Source organism: Balearica regulorum, chromosome 3 (assembly GCF_011004875.1).
Source record: "Balearica regulorum gibbericeps isolate bBalReg1 chromosome 3, bBalReg1.pri, whole genome shotgun sequence".
In the NCBI taxonomy this organism is placed as follows: Eukaryota; Metazoa; Chordata; class Aves; order Gruiformes; family Gruidae; genus Balearica; species Balearica regulorum.
Genome location: NC_046186.1, coordinates 61,401,665 through 61,423,255, shown reverse-complemented (window position 1 = coordinate 61,423,255; position 21,591 = coordinate 61,401,665). Strand labels below are relative to the sequence as shown.

Below are 21,591 nucleotides of genomic sequence, written 5' to 3'. Positions count from 1 at the left end.
GCTCAATTGCTTTGCAAGCATATTTTGGTGCTGAATTATGTGCTCTGCATTCTATGCTTGAAAAGGAAAGGAAAATTCAGTGTTAACAGGCCATTGCATCTGTTTCAATCTCATGTAATGTTTCATGCCAGAGTATGTTAGAACTACCAAAGGGGGGTGGTGGTGGTGGTGATGATGATTGTTGTTGTTGTTACTATTAATTGATGTAAATAATTATCAAATTTTAGGCGTGCCCTAACAACACAGTTTTGAGCTCTTGTCATTGAACTCTTAACTCTTAATTTCCAAGAAAATTACTTAAAGTTTAGGGTAAAGCAGAAGGGAAGATGGATTGATAAAGTGCGAATTTGGGATTCCCCCCCCCGCCCAAGACAAGGAGTTTCACATCATCACAGAATGTAACAATAATTCACTGCTCACTGGATATATATTTAATATGTATATTCTTAAGATTGAAATACAAAGAGCGGGGGGAAGTGGACATTTACTTGTGAAGTTCAGATGTCAATAATGCTGCTTTTTGGAAAGAACCATTATTGAATATGGTTTCAGTCTTCTACTAAAAAATAACTGGGATTGCTGTAATGCAGCAGATCCTTATCTTTTCTTACAGACTGATCATCGTCAATTCAAAAGACTGAATTTCCTAAACTAACTTTCTATTTTACATCCCAAACTGTTCATTATTGATAAAGGGATCTGACAAAATAGTTTCAATATTCTAATGGCGTTCTTAACAGAATCATCTTGGATCTTTTCTAATATGGTCAGTGTATCTGAAGTAGTAGTTTATTCCTTTCTCTTATACGGGCAGATTTAAAAAAACACAAACATATATTATTTCTGTGAGACTTTCTATAAGCTAAAATGTTTTAATCATTAAAGTAAGAAATGAAGAAACAAAGCACAAAATTATTTCCATCAGCAATGTGAAATATGTTGAAAATATCTCACTAAGGTCTATGAACAGCAGAACTGAGAACCAGATCATCTTTGTATTTAATGGCATAGGATTCTTCAGAGACTCAGAAGAGGCCCATGATGCCAGATTTATATGATGGAAGAAGCTAGAATTCCAGTTTGTGTCTGCATATGTAGATCTGTTCAAACTTGGGCTCCGGTAACAGAAGGAATTCTCTATTAGTTGATTTTTATCAAGTTTAACAACTGCTAGAATGTGACTGTGTAACTGAAAGGAAAGGATTATTTAGCACAGAGAGTATTTACCACTAATTGCAACTCAGTCACAGAAATTTATTTGCTTCAGTGCAACAGAAAGGGATGCTTTGTGGCAATATGGAAAAATTACAAGGATGTTTTCTTTTATTTTTTTGTGCCATTTGTAGATGGTAAAAGGTGGGGTATCAGAAACAAGAATTGAGAAGCGCATTGTCATTACTGGAGATGCGGATATTGACCATGATGAGGTGAGTATGAAGCTGTCAACACTTACAGTGTGCTTTTTGTAGTCCAGAGAGATCTAAATGATATTTCAGAAACCAGAAATAAGAGAAAGGTGGAGAAGTTGAATAAGAGGACTTAGAAAGACCTTGAGACTGTTAATTGTGGCAATTAACACAATTGTGGATTGTGTTTTGTGAGTAAGGAGCCTGTAGAATATAACTGAAAGGAAAACAGCATTTGTAACTTTGCGTCATAGATCATGTGAATGGATTTCTTACTATTTTTAAAGGGATTGCTTTTTTTGGAAGAGACCCAATTTGTTTAGTGCTGCTTTTGCCATTTGGGAGGAAAAGCATTACTAAAATAATCTTATTTTGATACTTTAATCTGGATAGATGGGAGTCTCTACCGCATTGTGTCAGCAACATCTGAAAACAGCACTCCTTTTGACTGAAAGCTTTGGAATACATTAAAGCACAAACTGCTTAAATTTAAAAACTAGTTTTTTGACTTGTATTTATAGAATTCCATATAACAAAAGTAATTGTTGGTCTTCTAAAATCTCACGTAAGTACCATTAATCTCTATCAGTACCAAAGCAGTATTTTACAATGTCTTGGAAACTAAGGTTAAAATCACTTCCACCTGCCCAGTTAAGAAGGCTGAATTTAAGCAGTACACAAGAAAATAGTGGAGAAAGAGCAATTATCTATTCTTTGTAGTGATGATGATAATTTTTATCGTTTTTCATCTGAGAAACTATAGTAACAAAGTCAACCAACAGTCACTGAATAATACAAATGTGAAGGCCTCCCTTCTACATAAAGTTGCAGTGAATCCAATTCTAACTTTATGAAAGTTACACAAATCAACATAACAGGATTTAATTTAAAGAGCTCTTGGGGAATTTCATTTCACATTTTGATCTGCCTCCAGAAAGTGGCTCTTGACAAGTTGAATCTCTTCTTGAAACTCGTAATTGAATGACAGGGCTGTTCAGCATCAGGCATGGCTCTTGTTTGTCTTGACACATGTTCAGTGCACTTCAGATGTCTGGAAAGGTCACACAGTACCTTTAGTATGCCAGACAATGCTTTAGTAAAACCATTCTGTAAGCCCTTCTGTGTCTTGAGATAAGTGGGTAATGAAGTAAAAAATGAAACTATAAAAAAGGAATACAATTTTAATCACTGAAGTTTGAAGCAACAGTGAGCAGCTTTTAACAGATTTAAGAATCTCTACCACTTTTTCTTCAGTGGATATGGAGCTTTTTTAGATGCACAAATTACATGCTAGATGTTTATTCTTTTCTCTTTTAGCTCCCTACATCACTAGAACAGTTTTCAATAGGAAAATAGTATTTTAAATCAGAGTTTCAGAATGCAAAATCTTGTATTACATGTTGTAATTTAACAGTTGGAGACTTAAGGGTTTTTTCATTGTTTATAGTTTGATTATAAACACTGATTCTTAAATCTCAACAGCAGCTTTCTTTTAAATCCTCATTTGTACCACAGAGGTTATACTTGGCATATTGTAAAAGACAAACTAATAAAAAATTGTTAGGCAAATATCAGTGTTGTACCAACGCACACTGTGTGTTCTTCTGTACAAATTTCCTTAATAGGATTTCAAATTCTTTATCATATGACAGTTAAGGTGCTAATGTTGGTGTTCCCCATCTCTCTTCAGAGTTAGTTATTTCTTCTCCCACTTACTGCCTATGGTTCAGGAAATTGTCACTTTTCTAAATCAAAATAAATCTTTTTGTTGCATTTTTTCTTGCTGCTTCTAGTATTTATGGGGTTTTTTAGTTGTGGTTGATACCAAGGTGAACAGTGAACTTACTGTTGCCTCAGAATGCCTTCTAGTTTCTTCTTTTTTTTTTCTTCTGTTGGGTTCCAACAGTAATGCAGCTCATTGAAATAAGATTCAGATCAGGGGAAGGAATAGAAGATCCCAGGTGCTTTTTCGCCTCTTCTGCCTCAGAGGGTGCTCTTATGTGGTTGACTGTAAAGCCTTGTGTAGAATAAAATGGAATAGAATATTTCAGTTGGAAGGGACCTGCAATGATCGGCTAGTCCAACTGCCAGCTGTGTATATTGGTACATCTTTAAGAAGATAAAGTTTCATAAAATGTGGAGGAGAGATTGTAAGAAATTGAGTAATACTTATATTTACACCTCCCTGAGTTAAACCAGAGAAAGTTCTCTTAAACTAGTAAAAGGAGAAGAAGGAGATTCTTGTGCTGAGAAAGACATTTCTGTTATGATCTTCTTCCAGAGTTTCAGTACTATACTTAGTACACATTCCAATGTATCTTTCCATTTTGTTCAGGAAACTGAAGGGAACTCTTATTTTTCTTTACTGTGTACAGTCTTTTTAAGTCTTTATTTGCTAGATCTGTTGCAGAAGTTCAAAAACTTCTGGGGTATAAGAATACTTATTGCCTCCTGGAATGAGCTAGAAAAGTTAAAGGATAACTTCCTGGAAATTTTGGTAAATTTTTAGCATAGTAGGGTTTGGGGGCTTTTTTTGCTTTTGGTGGTGGGGGTTGGTTGGTTGGTTTTGGTTTGGGGTTTTTGGTGGGCTTTTTTGGTTGGTTTTGTTGTGGGTTTTTTTACACGAGCCCTCTCAAGTTCAGGAATTTATAGTTCAGAACAATTATAACCAAAATTTCCGATGCTACTCTCCCATCCTCTGGTCCCATATGAATGTCCTTTTGCTGTTGTTGAGTTGCATATTTCAAATACGTTTGCAGGCCCTGGCACAGGCAATCAAAGAAGCCAAAGAACAGCACCCTGACATGTCTGTCACAAGAGTGGTGGTGCACAAAGAAACTGAACTTGCTGAGGAAGATGAAGAGTAAAATCAAAAATGCCCTCAAGCAAATACTTCGGGTAAGCTTATGTATTTAACTAATATAGGAAAATGTAGCATCAGTTTTCTGCTGCATTCTGTAATAAAAGGCTTGAAAAATATGGGGCGTCTTTGATATATGCTGTCACAAAATGATGAGTTGAAATAGATAATAATAATAATAGACTGTTAGTGTAAGAATTTTTATCTTAAGTCCAATCTGACGTTAATTTTGATTGCAAGTTTTCCTGTATATGTCTCCCAGTTTTGTCACAGTATTCTCATGACATTTCCTGCGATGTTTGGTCAAGTTGTGGTTTATATTGAAGTGAGTTTGGGCTATTTCTGCAAAACTTGAAGGATGTGTCACATTTTTCTGTTTACCTGTACAATTACAGTCCTTGCCTTACATCTTGCTTGTTTATTGGGAAGGCTATGTGCAGTTTCCAGTAGTGAAAGGGCACACTTGGACAATTTAGTCAGCTAATTCTTAATCCTAAGCACATTGAAATATTTAACTTCTTATCATTTTCCCAGGCAAGGAGGTAAATGCATTGCAAACTCAAGTTTTAAAGCCTCTTATCAGTTGAAAGAGGTATTTGAAGGAATGTCAGTTTATTAGGCCCTCATTTCTAGGAAGAAAAAAAAAAAAAGAAAAAAAAACAAAAATAAAACCTGCTCTACTTGATGTATTCAATAGAAAAATGAGAATGAACACTGAATAAATCTGCTGTTGCACTGGTTATAGGCTAATGTATTAAAGCTCAGGAACCATTTGGGTGTATAAAGCTTCAGATTTTGCTTGTCACACTGGGTGATGTCATGAAACTGCAGCTTCAGGTTTTTCAAACTTGATGGTTTTTCTAATTGTAGATTCAGATTCAAGGAAAAAGTTTCATTTGGAATGGTTAGATAACAATGGGAGAGATTTAAAAATAAGGTTTAAAAAGCAATGTTTTAAGCCTTTGCTGGGAGACTTCTTCGTTTCTACTGCTAAGTCTCTGTATTTAGTTAGCAGAGGTGCTATTGGCACATCTCAAGAGGAAAAACTGGTTTATTGCAACTTTAAGCTTTGAATATGCATTTTGATCGTAATAATGTAGGCGGGAGACAAGGTAAAAGAAATAGACTTTGTATTTTTTAAAAAAATGAGAGTTGTTGCAATTTTTATTTCCTTGGTTCAGTAATTTATACAATGGTGGTTGTGGCCCGAGGAAAAGAGAGTTCTAGGTCCTGTACAGGCATGCATTCCCTTAGTATCGAATGAAGTTTTTTACCAAAGGAAACTACCTGTCATAAACTTCATCCTGTAGCTTCAGGAGACTTCTGGATATCATGAGAACTATTCATGAAGTGCCAGGAATATATGAAAAATGAGACACTGACTTGATTCCAAATTTTGATGTAAGCTACTATAAAGTGAGGGGGATGTATTTCACATAATCCTGATAATTTTTCATGTTGAGAAGATCAGTTTTATTCCTGTGCCCGAGTTTCCTAAAAGCTGAAGATTTCACTGTCGGGTATCACTTCTGTGAAAGAGGAGAAAAGATGCAAGCATCAGTTTAAGAGGATATGAAGTGCACCTACTGGGTGCTACTCTATGAAAGATGACCATTATCAAGGAATCTGAGTCTTCCTGAACTAGTCACTGATCACAGATGCATATTTTCAGCTGAAAGAGATAGTCTAAAGCCTTAGTTTATTTCATATACCCACAAGTGTCTTGCTTTAACATCTGGATAGGAGTGGAGGGGCCTGTGTGGCTGAGGAAAGGGAGACCTAGTGTATGTTGCCAACTGTTGACATGTATATGATCAGTTAGAGACCGTATTGTGAGGTATTGGGGAGAGAGTTTGTTGTGCGATCTCTGTTGGCAGAATTATTGGTTCCCATCACTGCACACATCAAGTCTTCTGAGAGTTTATCCTGAACTGCTTCCTGCAACACTGCACAGAGCAGCAGTGTTGAATGCCGTGGAGAAGTCCACGAGGTTAAGAGTAGGATGCCTGCCCTCTACCTCCAGACAGAAAGGTTAGCCGCTTTCTCCATCAAAGTGGTTCCAGTTGCCTTTCCTGGCCTCATACAGATTGTGTTAGAACTACAATGTTTGTTTTGATTATGTGAGTTTACAAATTACCTTTCGGGCAGTTCTCCTCTGAGCTTGTTGAGAAGCTGGAGGTTTTTCATCAGAGTGGAGCTGAGTTTGAACTGCCCCCTGAAAATTTCTTGAGTTTTGGTGAGATTATTTTGTGTTTGAAAAAGGAATTAATAGGTTTTGCTCATAACTGTACAAACTAGGAAAGCAACATGGATCAAGTTTGGAAGTGCTAGGTCAACACTCACCTGGATATTAATGTAATAACATTAATATTTTTTTTATTATGATAACATCATATAAATGTTATAAACTATGAAGATAACAAAGGAGGTGTTGCTTGCAAGGGAGGACTGGGGAAAAGTCACCAAAAATTAGGAACTCTGCACAAATCCCTGTATGTTTTTTCACTGTACCTTTATTTCAGTATTCAGTTGGATTTGCTTTGTAGTTTTGTTGCTTAGTGACACTGAAAATGGGTATAGTATGAATGCTCCAGCTTTTTGTTTTTTGAAAGCAAGGGAGAGGACATGAAACTGCACTGAACTGTGAGATAGGGATGTGTGGATGAGTCCTCACATAACATAATGCTCCAAAAGGTCTTGGAAAAATCCACATCACTTTTGAGAGAGCCATTAGTTTGTAGCAAGGAGAATGCCTGTGGTTTAGGTAGTTGCACTGGTCCCTTGGTACAAAGCAACATTAAACATGCATGCTCAAACCATCCTTCTCATATTTTCAGCATTTTACATACTAGGATCTAAGGTAGAAAGATACACTGAGGCAGCAGAACAGATAATTTTTATTTGCAAGGATTTACTCTTATAATATGTGCTACCATCCCATTTTTCATTTATTCTTAATCTGTGAATTCACAAGTCGTGGGAGCAGGGATTTCCCTTTCTGTTACATCTATGCAGAATGTGCAAGTTTCCTTATACTAGCTTAATCCAGAAAAGTATCTTTCAAATCAGTGTCGGCATAATTTGGAGCAAGTCCGGAGGAGGGCCATGAAGATAGCGGAGGGCTGGAGCACCTCTCCTGTGAAGACAGGCTGAGACAGTTGGGCTTGTTCAGCCTGGAGAAGAGAAGGCTCCGGGGAGACCTTATAGCAGCCTTCCAGTACCTAAAGGAGGGGGCCTACAGGAAAGCTGGAGAGGGACTGTTTACAAGGGCATGGAGTGATGGGACAAGGGGTAATGGCCTTAAGCTGAAGGAGGGTAGATTTAGATTAGATATTAGGAAGAAATTCTTTACTGTGAGGGTGGTGAGGCACTGGAACAGGTTGCCCAGAGAAGCTGTGGCTGCCCCCACCCTGGAAGTGTTCAAGGCCAGGTTGGATGGGGCATTGGGCAGCGTGGTCTTAGTGGAGGGTGTCCCTGCCCATGGCAGGGGGGTTGGAACTAGATGGTCTTTGAGGTCCCTTCCAACCCAAACCATTCCATGAGTCTATGATAATCTATCCCATATAAGTAATTACAACATCTTTCTTGAAGGGACTTTGTCTTGGGAGGAAGAAACAGTCTTGGCAAGTTTGTACTGCATTTCTACGTTAGTGACTAACTGCAAAGTTGAATCTGTTCCTTCATCAAATATTAAACTACTTTGTAAAAATGTTATTCAGAAAAAACATTCAAATAATTCCTTCTGTCTGCTGAGGGTAGGGGTTTTTTTGCTTTTTTTGAGAAATATATACATTGTGGAATGGTGTTTGCAGTGTATCAGAGTGTCAGATGTTCTTGTCTGAGTTCGGCAATTGCTCTGGATCTGAAATGCCTGTGAGAGAATAAAAGACTACTAATATGAAAACATTTCACCATGCTGCTCTTGTATTTGAGACCTGGTGACTTGTTTGACTGAGGATGCCTTTCAGTTAAACATTAAGGAAAAAATTTAGTTTTCTAAATACAGGCCACCTGAAGTGCCTTGAATATCTCTCTACAGCTTGGATCGTCAAGAGACCTATGCCCTCCTGTAGCAGCAACTGAAGGGCAGGTGGGACTGCAGAAACAGCTCTAGACAATTGTGTTTAGGCAGTAGAATCATGCCACAAATCTTGCTCAGTTGTTTACAAGGTGATGAAAGCTCTGCCCTGATGACTACGGCAGTATTCTTTGTGTAGACTTGTTTTCTCTAATAAAAGTGGGAGATAGTGCACTCTGATTCTGAGGGATTATTGATTGAACAAATATCTTCATTTTTTATGTGTGCACTAGATTGTGGATTAAAATTGTCAGTAAACTGTGCAAGACGTGACTATTAAAATACCATGAGAATTTTGGGGAGGGATAAAATACACTAAAGCAAGAAAAGCATTGACAGAAACAGAATTACTGTTTACCTCATGATCGAAGGGACCTTTAGTTAATGCAACGTTTTTTAATGAAATAACCTTCCCCCAAAATAACCTATATGGGAAAAATGACTTTTTGACATTCACATAGTATCCATTATAAATGCTTATGTAATCTTCCCCCTCCTTTTTCTTCCAGAAGTGAAAATGATACTGACTGCGATCATGACCATGAGGAGCTGTAATCATTCCAAGTCATCACTACTCTACCGAATTCACCAAGCCTAGCAACGATGACCAGATGTTCAAGACTTAAATGCCAATACCAAACTCCATTTTAACATCTTTGGTTTATATTCCCTTACAATCTTTCTTGGTTTTTTGTTGTTTTTTTTTTTTTTTATAACCACTTCTTAACAATCTTAGATAATTTTTTAAATGAAGTTTTAGAGGGTATGATCTTCTTTTGCACAAATACTTGTCTTTTTGAAGATGATTCTTAATTATATGAAAGTGAACAAAAAAAGAAATCTGGAAGGCATTGTTCACTGGAGCAGGTGGTAATTGTGCAGGAAGGGTGATCTTAATTAATTTAGATATAGTTTTTTCCAAATATTTCAAGTGAATTCTCTTACTGGATTAAGTTACAGATATTTTTTTCTGATTATTCAGGTAAATACATGGTATCACAGATAACAAAGATTTTTATAAAAATACAACATTTCCTAAACTTTGAAAAAATATATTTCTTTGGATAAATTTTATACTGATGTGCCTGTAACTCTTTCTGTTCTAAGGTTCTCCTCTCTGTGCGGCAGAGGTGGTGCAGCAGTCTATAGAGGAGAAGGAGTTGCAGACACATTTCTTCTGACTGAGCACTGTGTTCTTTTTGCACTTTGGTGCCAATGCTCAACTTCTTGCAGACATTTTGCTGTCTGCAGCATTCCAGATAAGGAAAGAAGGAGGAACAAAATGTGTTTCTCTTCTTCCAACAAGAGATGATTTAGGCAGCTTAAAACCTTAGTGCTTTCTTTCTTACTGTGTCCAAACTTCAACACTTCCATTATTTGAATACATGTGTAGAATGCTTGCTTTCTATTAAATCTCACTGTCTCCGTGTTAGAACTGACATTTCTGTTATTGAGAAGGTATGTTTCAGATGCTTCGTCTAATGGTTGATGCAGGTTTTTAGGATACTGAGTAAAAGTGTACGATGGACTCCATTCATTAAGGAATAACAGTACCATCATTTGAGACTGCCATTGAGAAAACCTGTTAATTATTTTGGATTTTATTTTTGTTTTGTTCTTGCAAGGGGGGTTGGTTGTTCAGGGGTTTTTTTTGCAGTTGACTCTGTGTATAGTTAAAATGCCAAATTAGATATATAGGAGCTTGAAGTTGTATTAAGTGATATTTTGCTTTCTGTAATTCTGTTATAAAATAAAGTTGTTTATTCTCTGTATGACTTTTGGCACTCAGACATAGACTTGGAAGATACTGAAAGTGAGCAAGTCAGTTACGAGAACTACAGTGCTAGAGCCCACAGAACCTTGAAAAGCAGGGATTAGTACAAGTAGTCTCACAGATTACCAGAAGGGTGGCACAATTGTCTGGCTCCTAATACTGATACTAAAGTGTCAGTGTTTTTTAGACATCTTCCATGTCTAAAAAAGCATCCTGGTTTCTGTGGTTCAGAGAAGACCTCTTCAGATGCCAAAAAAGATGATACTTGGACAGCACAGCGCAAGTTAAAATGTCCCTCAGTCTGCAAGTGGTTCTGCTGAATTCATTGAGTTGGGATGTACTGTGATCTTCAAGTAACAGAACAAATCATACTACTTCTCAGTTCATTCTTTTTCACTTCTGAGCAAGGTATTCTCGGTGCTATTCCCAGTTTAGATTGCTGCCATCTGTCAGCGTGCTTGCCTAACAGAAATTCTTATCAGTTTTGCCTTCATACAATTTGGATAACATCAGACAACAGTAACCAAAATGTTGATTTATGTATGCATATAGGTGTTCTCGATTACATCCCACATTACCCTGAAAAATAGCAGATAACATTCTGACCTGGTTTTCTTCAAAAACGAGACATTCTGCCTTTCAAAAAGGGGAGGAGAAGCCCACCCAACCTAATAACGTAAGAACACTGCCACAGCACTGTGCCCACGTAGGGAAGTTGTCCAGGAAGTGGCAAGTTTGGGATATGTAAGTGGAGGTCAAAATGGAGATATATGCATTTAGTGGGATGTCTTAAAGGATTTTTCTTACAAAAGTGTGTAAGAAAAAGCTTTATAAAATCTTTGAAGTATTTTTGATATGATGTAGTATTAGTTGCAAAATTCGTTTGGTGGGCAGAAAGTGTATTACTTCAATTTCTTATTGATTTGGATCTTTCTCATTTGTTAGACACTAGATTGGGGTTTATTGCAATTGTATTTAATACTTAAAACTGCAAATATAATATTCTTGAAAATGGTATTACTTTCACTGAGAGCTGTATTTCTTCCAGTAGTAATCAGAACCTTTCATCAGGGAAAAACTAATAGTGCTGTCAGGTCAGCATAGCTTGTACATAGCTATCACTTCCATTGATTAAACATGGACTAGTTAAACAACCTTTGTCATGCAGAAAAACTTAAGCCCCAGGTATGATCAATCCTAAAAACAGTCAAGTTTTACAGATTCTGGTTGTGTGCAATTATTCAAATGTTCTGGAATATTATGCAAGTCTGATGAGTTTTCATTGTTACTTTTTTTATATAATATATCTAGCGAAAACTGCAACATGCAACAAAAGAAATTGTTCTCGAGGCACTTCACAAGCTGGCTTTTTAATACATCGGCAATTTCAAACACAATTACAGGCGCATTTAATGAGAAGATATTTCAGTAACTAATTCTGATTAAATACTGAGAAAAGTGAGTCATGTGAATCCTACACAAAAATACTTAATACATCTTTTTAATCATGATCACCTAAGGATTCATAATAAATGTTGGAATTGTTTTACAGATTGTTTCCTTGATTAAGGTTTCGTAAAGGACAAGCAAGCAACTCTGGTGACAGACTTTTTAAAAAACAAAACCCACGATTTATTGCTCAAAGTGATGAGCAACTACAGTACAAAGTGTTTCTTTATACATTCTTCTATTTGTCAGCTCATGCTGAATGGCAACTTTTAGTTTGGCTACAGAAGAAATCAACTAGATTAGATTACTCGGATTAGTAATATTAGTACAAATTACAAGCATTTGAAATGCTGCTAATACCTGTACTGTTGAATTACTCTGCTTGGCATGAAGCAAATCCTACAAGAGTGTTTGGAGGTGAGTATATAGGAGCAGCTGTACTGGCCAGGGGAAATGGCCAGCGCTCCCAGATTCCTCTCTCTGAGGCTGCTCGTAGTTGCCTAGGGGTGTGTGTAGGAATAAGTACTGTACCAGAAAGTAATAGTTCCCCAAATATTCTCCCAGCTTTCAGCGATTTTCAGAGACTTACTGGTCTGTCAGTCTGTCTTATTTATCTGCCTTGGTGGATTTTTGGCTAATTACTTTTTAAACAATTCCTCTGGCAGGCGTTTTCACTGTTCCATGCGTCTTAAGAAAACCCACCTCCTTTCATTTCTTTTGAGCCTGTCTCTGCTACCTTCATTCGACAGCAGCACTGCAGACACTAGAAGAGACGCCCGACAGTCTTCTCTTCAGTCATTCCCCAGCCAAAAGCTATTCCACGATTCTTTATCATTCTTACTGCCTTCCTCCGTACCTTTCCTACTTAAATGTTGGGACTTTAAATTCTGTTTGGGGGAGTGAATAGGAAGCAATCACATGTAGGCAGGGAGGTTTTAAACATGCTGACTGGCTGTAGGTGCAGTGGAATCGTAGCTTCCCACTATTGCTCGTGACTGGGAGACAGAGGGCTCCTCAGTGACAGCAACAATTGAAGACAAATTATTTCCTTGCAATCGGTGTGTTCATATGTATTTAGAGAATGCTTTGATAATTAATCTAGACAAAGGCTTAGTTCTATGGTGGTGTTTCAATAAATGTTTTTCCTTTTCAAAGGAATTATGTGAGATACCATGCCGGTAGCGTGAAAACAGAGATACTTCTTGGTGCTACCCAGTAATGAAACTGAAAACAGCAAGGCCTGAGGATTTTCATGACAATGGTACTGAGTCTTGAATGTCAGATCCTCCTCCATGTTAGCAATTACAGCTCAATAAGCAGTTGTGCCAACGGCATCCACTGTCTTTCTGTTATAATTCTTACCTAATATCTATACAGTATTCTTTTCAGTATCCATACCACCATTTTACATTAAAGTGCTGTTGAAGAGTGATCTCACTTTTCAACATTTTAAATCTCTCCATTCTCACTCATTTTGTCCATTCTATGTTGTGGTAAGGCTTGCTAAACTTCAATTCTGCATCTTTTCATTTGGTCCGGGCCCATCTTTTCTTGAGTGGTAGAAGAATGCGTGTTTGGAAGTGGAGGGGTGTGTGTGTTGCAGTTCCTTTAACCTCTGATCAGTATCCAAGATGACTGCTTTTCTATTGGCAGCATCTGTCTTAAATGTAAAAAGTCAAAGCTTTGCAGCAGCTGTCTCAACTTCCCTGCAAAGGATTGTGTAGACTGTAGTTAATAAAAGAGGAAAGAATATATTACAGAGACTAATGGTTTTCTGGAAAGATACCAATATCACAGAAGTTTATGTACTCAGGTAAACACTAGTTTCACTGGGGAGGCTGAAGAATGGACTCTTTTTCACTTCAAAGCTGCTGATCTACTTAGAAAGCAAAAATGTGTTACCTATGGATTACGTAGGAAAAGAACTGTTCCATAGAACAGGATACTGAATCCATTGGCAGTACATCCTGCGGGTTGCAAGGATCTATACCAGCTGCTTCTGAGGAAATTGTTGGACACTTCAATACCGAATGATGAAATAGCGTACCTCTGGAGAGGTACAGCGCAGAGTCATGGCCGCAGGCCAGTAGGTCAGGCTCATTGATTACATACCATGGGTTTTCTAGGTGAGAGAGCTGTAAGCAGAGGTGGATCATTAGAAACAAACTTTCAGATCTCTCTCCTTAGACATGACATTATACCTGGCTTTAACCTTTGGATGTCTGCTGTCTGCGGTGTGTTTGACCTTTAACGTTACAGCCTGTGGGAACATTGACGCTGAAGAAACTATTACCCGTGTAACCATGAGAGCAGACCTTTCTACCTCTGTTAATAAATAATAGCTGTATGAGTTAACACCACTTTTCTTAAGAATCTTTATGTATTACATCTTGGTCTCTCAATCTGTGTCACATAAGTATTCATAAATACACTTCTGACTGCATAATAACTGTCTCTTGTTATTTTTTTAGTCAACCTTAAATACTTTACATAATGACATAGATCTAAGCTTAGAAGCATTAAAAATAAAACCTAGCATCACATTCTTTCCCATCATCACTGCTTTCATGGGATCATGATGGATCTTTCAATGAGAGCAGCATTATTTTGTTTGCATGGCGCCAGCGCTAAGTGCAAGAGCAGAGTTGACTAGAGGTAGGACTATGCAGATACTGACACTTTTTGAGAGACTCTGCCTTTGCAGTCAAGTCCAGGTACTAGATGTAAAGAAAACGTGCACTGCTCTGGACTATGTCGTACTAGGCCTGCCAGACAATGTAAAAGCCCAGGTGTGAGAGGAGGTCAGGGAGCAGGTGCTCCCCAGCACCCCGAGTAGCTGCAGATGTAAGGTCCTCTCAACAGCTGGGTGATAGGGAGTTATTGCGATTTCCTATTGAGAGCTGCCTTTGGGGTGCCTCTTTCCTTTTGCTCTCTGAAACGCATCGTGTTTGTTGCTAGTCAAATGAAATTTCTGATGTGAAGTTTAAGAACAGAAGGACTGCGTGCTTTGCTCTTACTGGGAAGAACAAGTTTATACAAAGAGTAAAATCAGAAGAAAAGCATTTTGATCGCAAAATATGGGGAAAGCACTTCTGGCGTAATCTCAGGTGGGGCATCTTGGCACACAGAGAGCCTGTTAATGGGCATCTGGGGTGAACTGCCAGCTGGAGGTGGGGAGCCCGACAACTGAACTGCAGATTCCTCTGCCAGCTGGCCGAGAGAAACTTGGGTTCACTGTCTTTGCTCTTCCAGGTTTTGCTGTGGTTGTCTTACAGGGTTGTTTCCTTTGAAGTCAAAGTCTGTATGTCCATCTTGTATTTAATTATTGCTGTTCATGTTAATGCTGCAACTTCTGAATAAATGCCTGCCTTTTTCCACCCAGCACCTTCCACTGATGTCAAAAGGAACTACAAAGTCCTTTGCACTTTCAAACACAGGTAATTCTTTTGTGAGCCTAAATAGAGGCTACCAGATCTAATTAGAGGTACTTGCATTTAAGCTTCCTAACCTTTACTTTTACTACACAAAACGTACAGGTAGCTCTTGCCAAGTGACAAACAATCGGCTCGTCCCCTGTTCAATCCAATGTATTCTGTTATTTGCATAGATGTAAACCAGTGCGATGAATTATATATCTTTAAAAACAGGATAGTATTAAAATGTGATAGAGAACTCTTACGTATAATAAAGGTACTTGTCATTTGAGTCCTGTTTTCTTGTAGACTTTGATAAATTACAGTGTTTCTTAAACCTGCAGCCATGGCCTCATTAGTGTTTTTATAAAATGATTCAAAGGAGTTCTTAAAAGTCTATGAGAACCAAAAATTGTGCAAAACCACCCATAATCTCAGACAAGGCATTATCCACTCTGTTCTTGCAGGGAGGTTAATGACAAACAGCTGTAATGAAAGGTAATTGCAGACAGCAATTGCCAGCAGATAGGGACAGTAAATACCGGGGACAGTAGTGGTAGTCACTTCTCAGTCTTCATCAGTTTAGTCTTAAAGTTGAGAGTCAGAAACAGAGAAGCCAACAGGCAATAGTACTTTCAAAGAGTTAGAGTTGCATTTTTGTGGGCCATCTGCCACAGCCAACTCAGATGCACTAAAAATTGTACATCTACAGGGGAAAAGATTTTTTTACGTGTGACAAATGACACACACAAAAAGAAACTCCACACTTACGGGGTTTTCATTTGAAAAAAGTCATCCATTTGTCCTTAAACTAGAATAGTAACTGGTTTACAGAATACTAACTGAATCTTTTCATGGTTTCAAAATTTGGCATGGTCAGTCAGCAGAGAGAAGTCCTTTTGTTTCCCATCACTGTTATATTTTGCTTCCAAATTCTGTGGGAAACATATTTAGAAAACCTACAATCTTTCCCAAAGTGTACAAGCTAATAAAAAAAAAAAAAGTCAGTTCCCCTTCATCACCCTTCTCAATTTCCTAGATGTCAGTGCTTGATATGAACTCACTATTTCTGCATCTCTAATTTAATAAGACTGCCTTCCTTGCATATGCTAGCTCAGCTCTCTCAGGAGCTTGTTAGGTAGTTTTCTTCTCAGTGTGGTAGGAAGGGCCAGCGAGCCGGGTGCTTCCCCCCCAGATCCTGTGCCACCCAAGGGAACTGATGCAGTACGTTGCAGGAGATCTCTGCTGCCCGATGAGTAGCATGAAGTGCTGCTTGCTTGGCCTCGTGTGAGGAAGCAAAACTGTTACGAGACCTTTTTGAAGGGCAACAGCTCTTTCGTTGTACCGCACAGCGCTAATTTCTTCTCTCCGTTTTGTTTTCCTCCCGTGGTATTTATCTATAGCTGGTTATTTTTCAACCTGCGCAGCTGAGTACTGGGTTTAAGCTTGGTTCCCTATATGTGAGACTCCCTTAAATGTCCTTCAGTTCTTGCATTTGTTCTCTTTTTGTCCAGGTCTCCTGGGTTTCTGCCCCTGGCCATGGTAATTCAGGAGGACCTTTCTGGGGTCTCGTGCCATGGCCAGTTCCTCATTAACTGAAAAATAAACCAAACAACACAAAATTCCATAAGGATACACTAATTTGCAGTGGTGAATTTTTATAAAGAGAAGCTACTGGCACATATTAGTAAGAACTAATCTTATTAAATCGAAGGTGCCCGAGTAGCATGTTAGTTATCGGTTTGCCCGTGCTCCTAGGGGAAAGTCTTCTGAGTGTGAGGTAGGGCCTGTGCCTATGCCCAGTGAAGCACTAACACAAATTCTGCTGACATCAGCAGAAATTATTCTCATTTGCCTCCACCAGCTTTCAATCAGAATAAAATCCTTAAACAGCAGCAAGGAGAGCAGTTAGCTTTTACTGGCAATTTGCGTTCTGCTGTACTGTGGCAGTGCCACGGAGCCTCAGACTGGGCTGATCCTCCTGATGCTGCCCGTGGTGCAAATGGAACAGAAAAATGGTCTCTGCCCCCGTAACCTGGCATCTTCAGAACAGGACGGTGTTGTCAGAGGCTTGGAGAATATTTGGAGTGGGATGGGGAAACAGAGAAAAGACCCCTCCCCCCCCCCAAAAAAAAGAAAAGGAAAAACAGTTAGCATAAAACACTTTGTCATGGGATATTAGCTTCCCTTGCCATTGCTAGTCGTTCAGGGGAAAGGTATGCTGGTTGGTTTGTTAGTTTTAAGGAATCCTGAAGGGATGATTTTAAGGTGGGTTTTAATATATTTACATGGAGCCTCTTTCTTGCTGCACAGAGAAAACCAAAAATTATCTGATAATGAAACAAGGCAGCCTTACTTTTAGTAATGCAAATTTGATAATTTCTTTTTTTAAAGAGATCTAAGGAAACAGGCACCTAAAGCTTGCTGAATTTCTGAGGTTTTGTCAGAGAGGGAGTGTTGGCATTTAAATGAGGCTTATCTGTGGTTAGCTGTTTTGCTCACCTGATGGTGTTAAGCTGAAGCTGGCTGTGCTTGCCTGTACAGGGAGAGCTGCTCAGGATGATTTGTGCGTGTTGGCTGGAGGCCTAAGTGGTAGGTTGGACTCTGGCAGTCTCAGATCAAGCAAAAAGAAGGGCTTGGAGGTAGAACTGGGACTGCGGTGCCCAAAGTATTAAGTAAATAGAAATTCATCTCACATCCTCTTGAGAATCCCAGACAGAACACCTGTGATCTGCAAACTGAGAATCTCCTTCCCTGAGGCATTGAACAGCCAGGTGATTCTCTTCAAGCATCCTTCTCAGTTATGAAAGGGTACTGAAGCAGTATTCCTTTGGCAAATTAGTCTGCCAACTACTTCATTCAGCTCTCTCTTAAAGCCTTGATTGCTAATCTCAGCAAATTTAGGAAATTGTTACTTACTTAAACTGACTACCAACCCAAAGCCAAAAATTCTGTGCTTTAAGAGAGCGGGATTTAACATCTGGTTCTGCAGCTTATTTACAGACTTGCAGAAAGCGCAGCTAAGGAGGGTGTGGGCACCGTGAACGAGGGCAGGCCAGTTGGGTTCAGCAGTTGCTCATGTGGCATGAATTCAAACATCTGTGCGGTTTTTCAGACGGACTTTTTTGGCATAAGGAAAGTATTGTCTGAGCCTCAGCAAAACACCTGAACTGATGGGATCTGTGACCCACCTGCTTTTCCTGTTTTGCTTGATCCTAGCCAGAGTAGAGAAGAAAGAGCATCACCAGGAAAGAATGACCCAGTAGTATTGCAGTATTATTTCGTAATAACTAATGTCTAGCTATAACAGATGGACACAGAGACGATTATTTGTGAAAGGGAGAATCCCCACTTTTATCCGAAGTCTAATGCAACAAAATCATTAGCTTCCATTTCAACCTTTTTCAAGAAAGAGCTCTCAATACTTAGCCTTCCTATTCCTCACAGATACTGAATTGTGTGATGTCTTGGCACCACATCATTTTCTGGTGGTTGTTTACTAGCGTGTGAAAAACTGTCAGCACCTTGCTCAAAGGGTAATTTATAACCAAAGGCAGAGCTGGGTTAGGCATGTGGAACAGGCTTCCCTAGTTACTTAATTCAGCGTCTGAAAAGCACATCTTGAACGGGAAATGTTTGAGTTTCAGCAGCCTGAAGGCAACTTGTGGTGTAGGCTTGTATGCAAACAAACACCCTTCCTTTCTGTTAAAGCCTTGGGTCTAAATGCCTGGAGATGTTATTCAAAGATGGAAGTGAATTTGTCCTACATTTCTGGGTATGTGTGACCTTTCTTACTTTTAGAATTGTGTTAAATTGCCCAGTTTTCAGGATTTTAGAAGGCTGCAGGATAGAGCAAACTTAATGTACAAATTACAGTGCTTGATCTGGCATCTAGGTAAAGGTTCTTCCCTAACCTTGCACTGGTGGGTAAATCTAGCCTTCTGTTGGGCTGATGCAACTGGGCCAACTCTGGGTGAATGTCTCTGCTTATCTGTAGAGCCCTGTGGTGGGGATTGTCCTGTCTTCCCTGTCCAAGATCCTGCTTTTCAGATCATGGATAAGCTGCTAGAGCTGAAACGTGTAGTATGTGCATTGTAGACAACTGTCCCAGGCAGGGGGCTCTCATCAAGAAGTGTCTGAAGCTTACAAAGGAAATCTAGGATGTCACCTTAGCTCCCCCGACACGCCCTGTAGAGAGAAGGTTCAAAAGGCAGCTAGTCTGAGGAACAAGCTCAGCCCAGTGTCTGCAAGAACATGTTTTGGAAGGGCTGAAGGAAAGAAAAGATGAGGACTCTGCTCTGAACGTGTCCTGGGGCTCTCCTTGGCAGCTGAAAGATTAAAATGAGAGCAGAGCATGTGTGAATCTGCTGCTGCGCCTCAGACTCAGCCTGCGGCTGGGACCCAAACCTGGAAAGCATGAAGATCTTCCCATTGGGACTGGATGGTCTGACGTACAGGGATTATCCCTTCTAAAAGAAACTCCCTGCCTGTTACAGCTGTAGCCCAGTCTTTTCTGTGTGGGACCTGTCAGGCTGTGTGAACAGCCTCAGTTTGCAGGGCGGAGGTGTGTTGCACTGACTGTGCGTCTACTTGGCTGGGGGGGTGCTTGGTTTGGTTTTACTTTGAAGATAGATTTTTGAAGTGAGTATAAGCTGATTTTAAAATAGAAAAGGTAACATGGCAAATGTGTGTTTAGGTACAAAGTAAAAGCAAATACGTACCTTTGAAAGAACACAGACATTTACTCAATAACCAACTAGTTACAGGGTGTAACTTCTGTTACCTGTCTTAGGGAAGACGTGCACAGAGAAAGCACAGAGGAAAATGACCTGTACTTTAGCGTCCCTATTCTTTTTCTCCATTTCTGTTGCCTCTTCTATAGTGTAGAATAGTAAAAATCTTCTATAGTATGGTGTGTAAACCTATGGAGTTTTAAGTGAGGGTTCAATCCAAGTTCTAAACAAATTCTTGTAACATTTTTCAAATAGAAAATTGTCTAAAATGCAGTACAGCTTCAGAAAGTTGTTTATGATCATAGTCCTCTTCAGTTTAGTTAATGGTACAAGCCTAACAGTGTCCTGTGGCACAAGAAGTTTTGTCTGCCTACCCACGCATTGCCCCCGGGCCCTGACTCACCTTCTATCAGTTTGATCCTGAAGTAGGCAATTAGCAGCAGCAGGAGTAAAGTCACGGGCACAAAGATCCCAGCAAAGAGAATGAAGCCAGGCAGCTCCTTCACAAACACCGAAAGGAGGTAACTCATGCTCATTTTCCTCTGCGGCAACTATGCTGAGCAAGATCCTTCAGATCTCCAAGTGTGGACCTTATTTATCCTGCTTTCTTCCTTTTTTACCTGCATCCACATTCTGCCCTTTGCTCAGGCTATTATCTCTTTTTTTTGGACTTTGGTTTGTTTGTGTAAGCCTGTGATTCCTAGTAGGACTGGAGTTCACTTGCACAATTACTCAACCACAAAGTTTGAAAGTGCATAGTGAAGTAACGTAGAGCTTTGAAACCTTTGGATATGTTGGGCTGGGCAGGGCTCAATACGGAAGGCTGCTGCCTTTTGAGCAATATGGGTTCTGTCATCTGCTAATCTTGTACAGGCCATTCTAAATAATAAGCATCCTCTTTCTAGATATATTATTAATTTTACAATAGATCTCAAATGCTCACCCAGGGTGAAGACCCTGTTATACATACCACACAGGCGTACATGTGGGCTCTGCTCTGAAGAGTTTTTATACGAGACCACTGAGGCAGGCAGCAAGTGACCGAGTGGATGTTGTACCAACAGCACTTTTTCCAAAGGCAGCTACACAACAGTGAAACTCAGGAAGGTTTCTTTTCTAGCAAAGTTAAAAGTACATGATTTGAAGGGGGGCAGAAGTGCCAAAGAATTCAAGAACTTTTAAAATATTCAAGTAGCTGGGTTTGAGATGTTCAGTTTTTCCCATCTTGTCACAGACCTATGGCAGAACTGTGTCTAGGATGCATTGATCTGTTTAAAAAGATGATTAGTCATTTTAGAGCCCTTGTCCGCACCTTCAGGTTTCTAAAAACATCCGGTCAGCACACCTGACACCTTGGAAGTGCCGTTGCATGCAGGTTGCATTGACTTCACTTGGGGCCAGTGCAGAATCTCACTGTTTGACCTGTCCCTGTGCTTGAATTCCAACAGAGACGTGCTTCACGTTGTTGATCAGGTTAGTCTACCTGAACGTTCAGTCTTTGGCTTATCATATCTGGTGCCTAATGAAGGCATCAGGTACCATAAAGTGTTGTGGGTGGGTTTGTGGCTTCAGTAGTTTGCTATGACATGGACAAAAAACCCAGCTCGTTTCATGTGCATTTGAGAGATGATAAGGATTTTATTTGTTTAATACCTACCTAGTCTGAAACGGGACCATGAGCTCAGGGTGAAAATTACCATTTTGACAGCAATTCTCTCTGGGCATGCAGAAAGGATGTACTACAAGATTTCTTAATTGGGTAGGTGGGTAGGCTGGGGCTAATAGGAAATGCAGGGGATTTGTAGATTTTCAGGGGAAAGGGGTATTTCTGTGTTGACTTTGTTTTCTTCACCTTCTGTGTTCAAAAGGCAAACCACC

At 39.4% G+C, this 21,591-nt stretch overlaps 2 protein-coding genes across 20 annotated transcripts in view; one reads left to right on the top strand and one right to left on the bottom strand.

Annotated features, from left to right (window-relative positions):
• The window catches only part of EPB41L2 (erythrocyte membrane protein band 4.1 like 2), a 127,124-nt gene extending 117,008 nt beyond the window's left edge, over positions 1–10,116 (top strand). For all 19 annotated transcript variants that reach the window (XM_075748090.1, XM_075748086.1, XM_075748083.1 and 16 more), the window contains 3 exons: positions 1,347–1,427; positions 4,166–4,304; positions 8,854–10,116. In XM_075748090.1, coding sequence (XP_075604205.1) covers positions 1,347–1,427; positions 4,166–4,273 — 189 coding nt within the window. In that variant the 3' untranslated portion in view covers positions 4,274–4,304; positions 8,854–10,116. The remainder of the gene's footprint in view (positions 1–1,346; positions 1,428–4,165; positions 4,305–8,853) is intronic.
• A 1,349-nt stretch (positions 10,117–11,465) lies between these two features.
• On the bottom strand, positions 11,466–20,357 carry SMLR1 (small leucine rich protein 1). Its single transcript, XM_075748092.1, has 2 exons — positions 20,117–20,357; positions 11,466–16,575 (listed from the first exon to the last, which is right to left on the bottom strand). The coding sequence occupies exons 1-2, from the start codon at positions 20,247–20,249 to the stop codon at positions 16,463–16,465; spliced, it is 246 nt and encodes an 81-aa protein (XP_075604207.1). The 5' UTR covers positions 20,250–20,357; the 3' UTR covers positions 11,466–16,462.
• Positions 20,358–21,591: the final 1,234 nt, after the last annotated feature.

Coding starts and splice junctions, on each gene's coding strand:
- SMLR1 (XM_075748092.1), bottom strand. CDS start 20,249: ATGAGCATGAGTTACCTCCTTTCGGTGTTTGTGAAGGAGCTGCCTGGC. Junction 16,576..20,116: donor CAGGATCAAACTGATAGAAG/GTGAGTCAGGGC, acceptor TTTATTTTTCAG/TTAATGAGGAACTGGCCATG.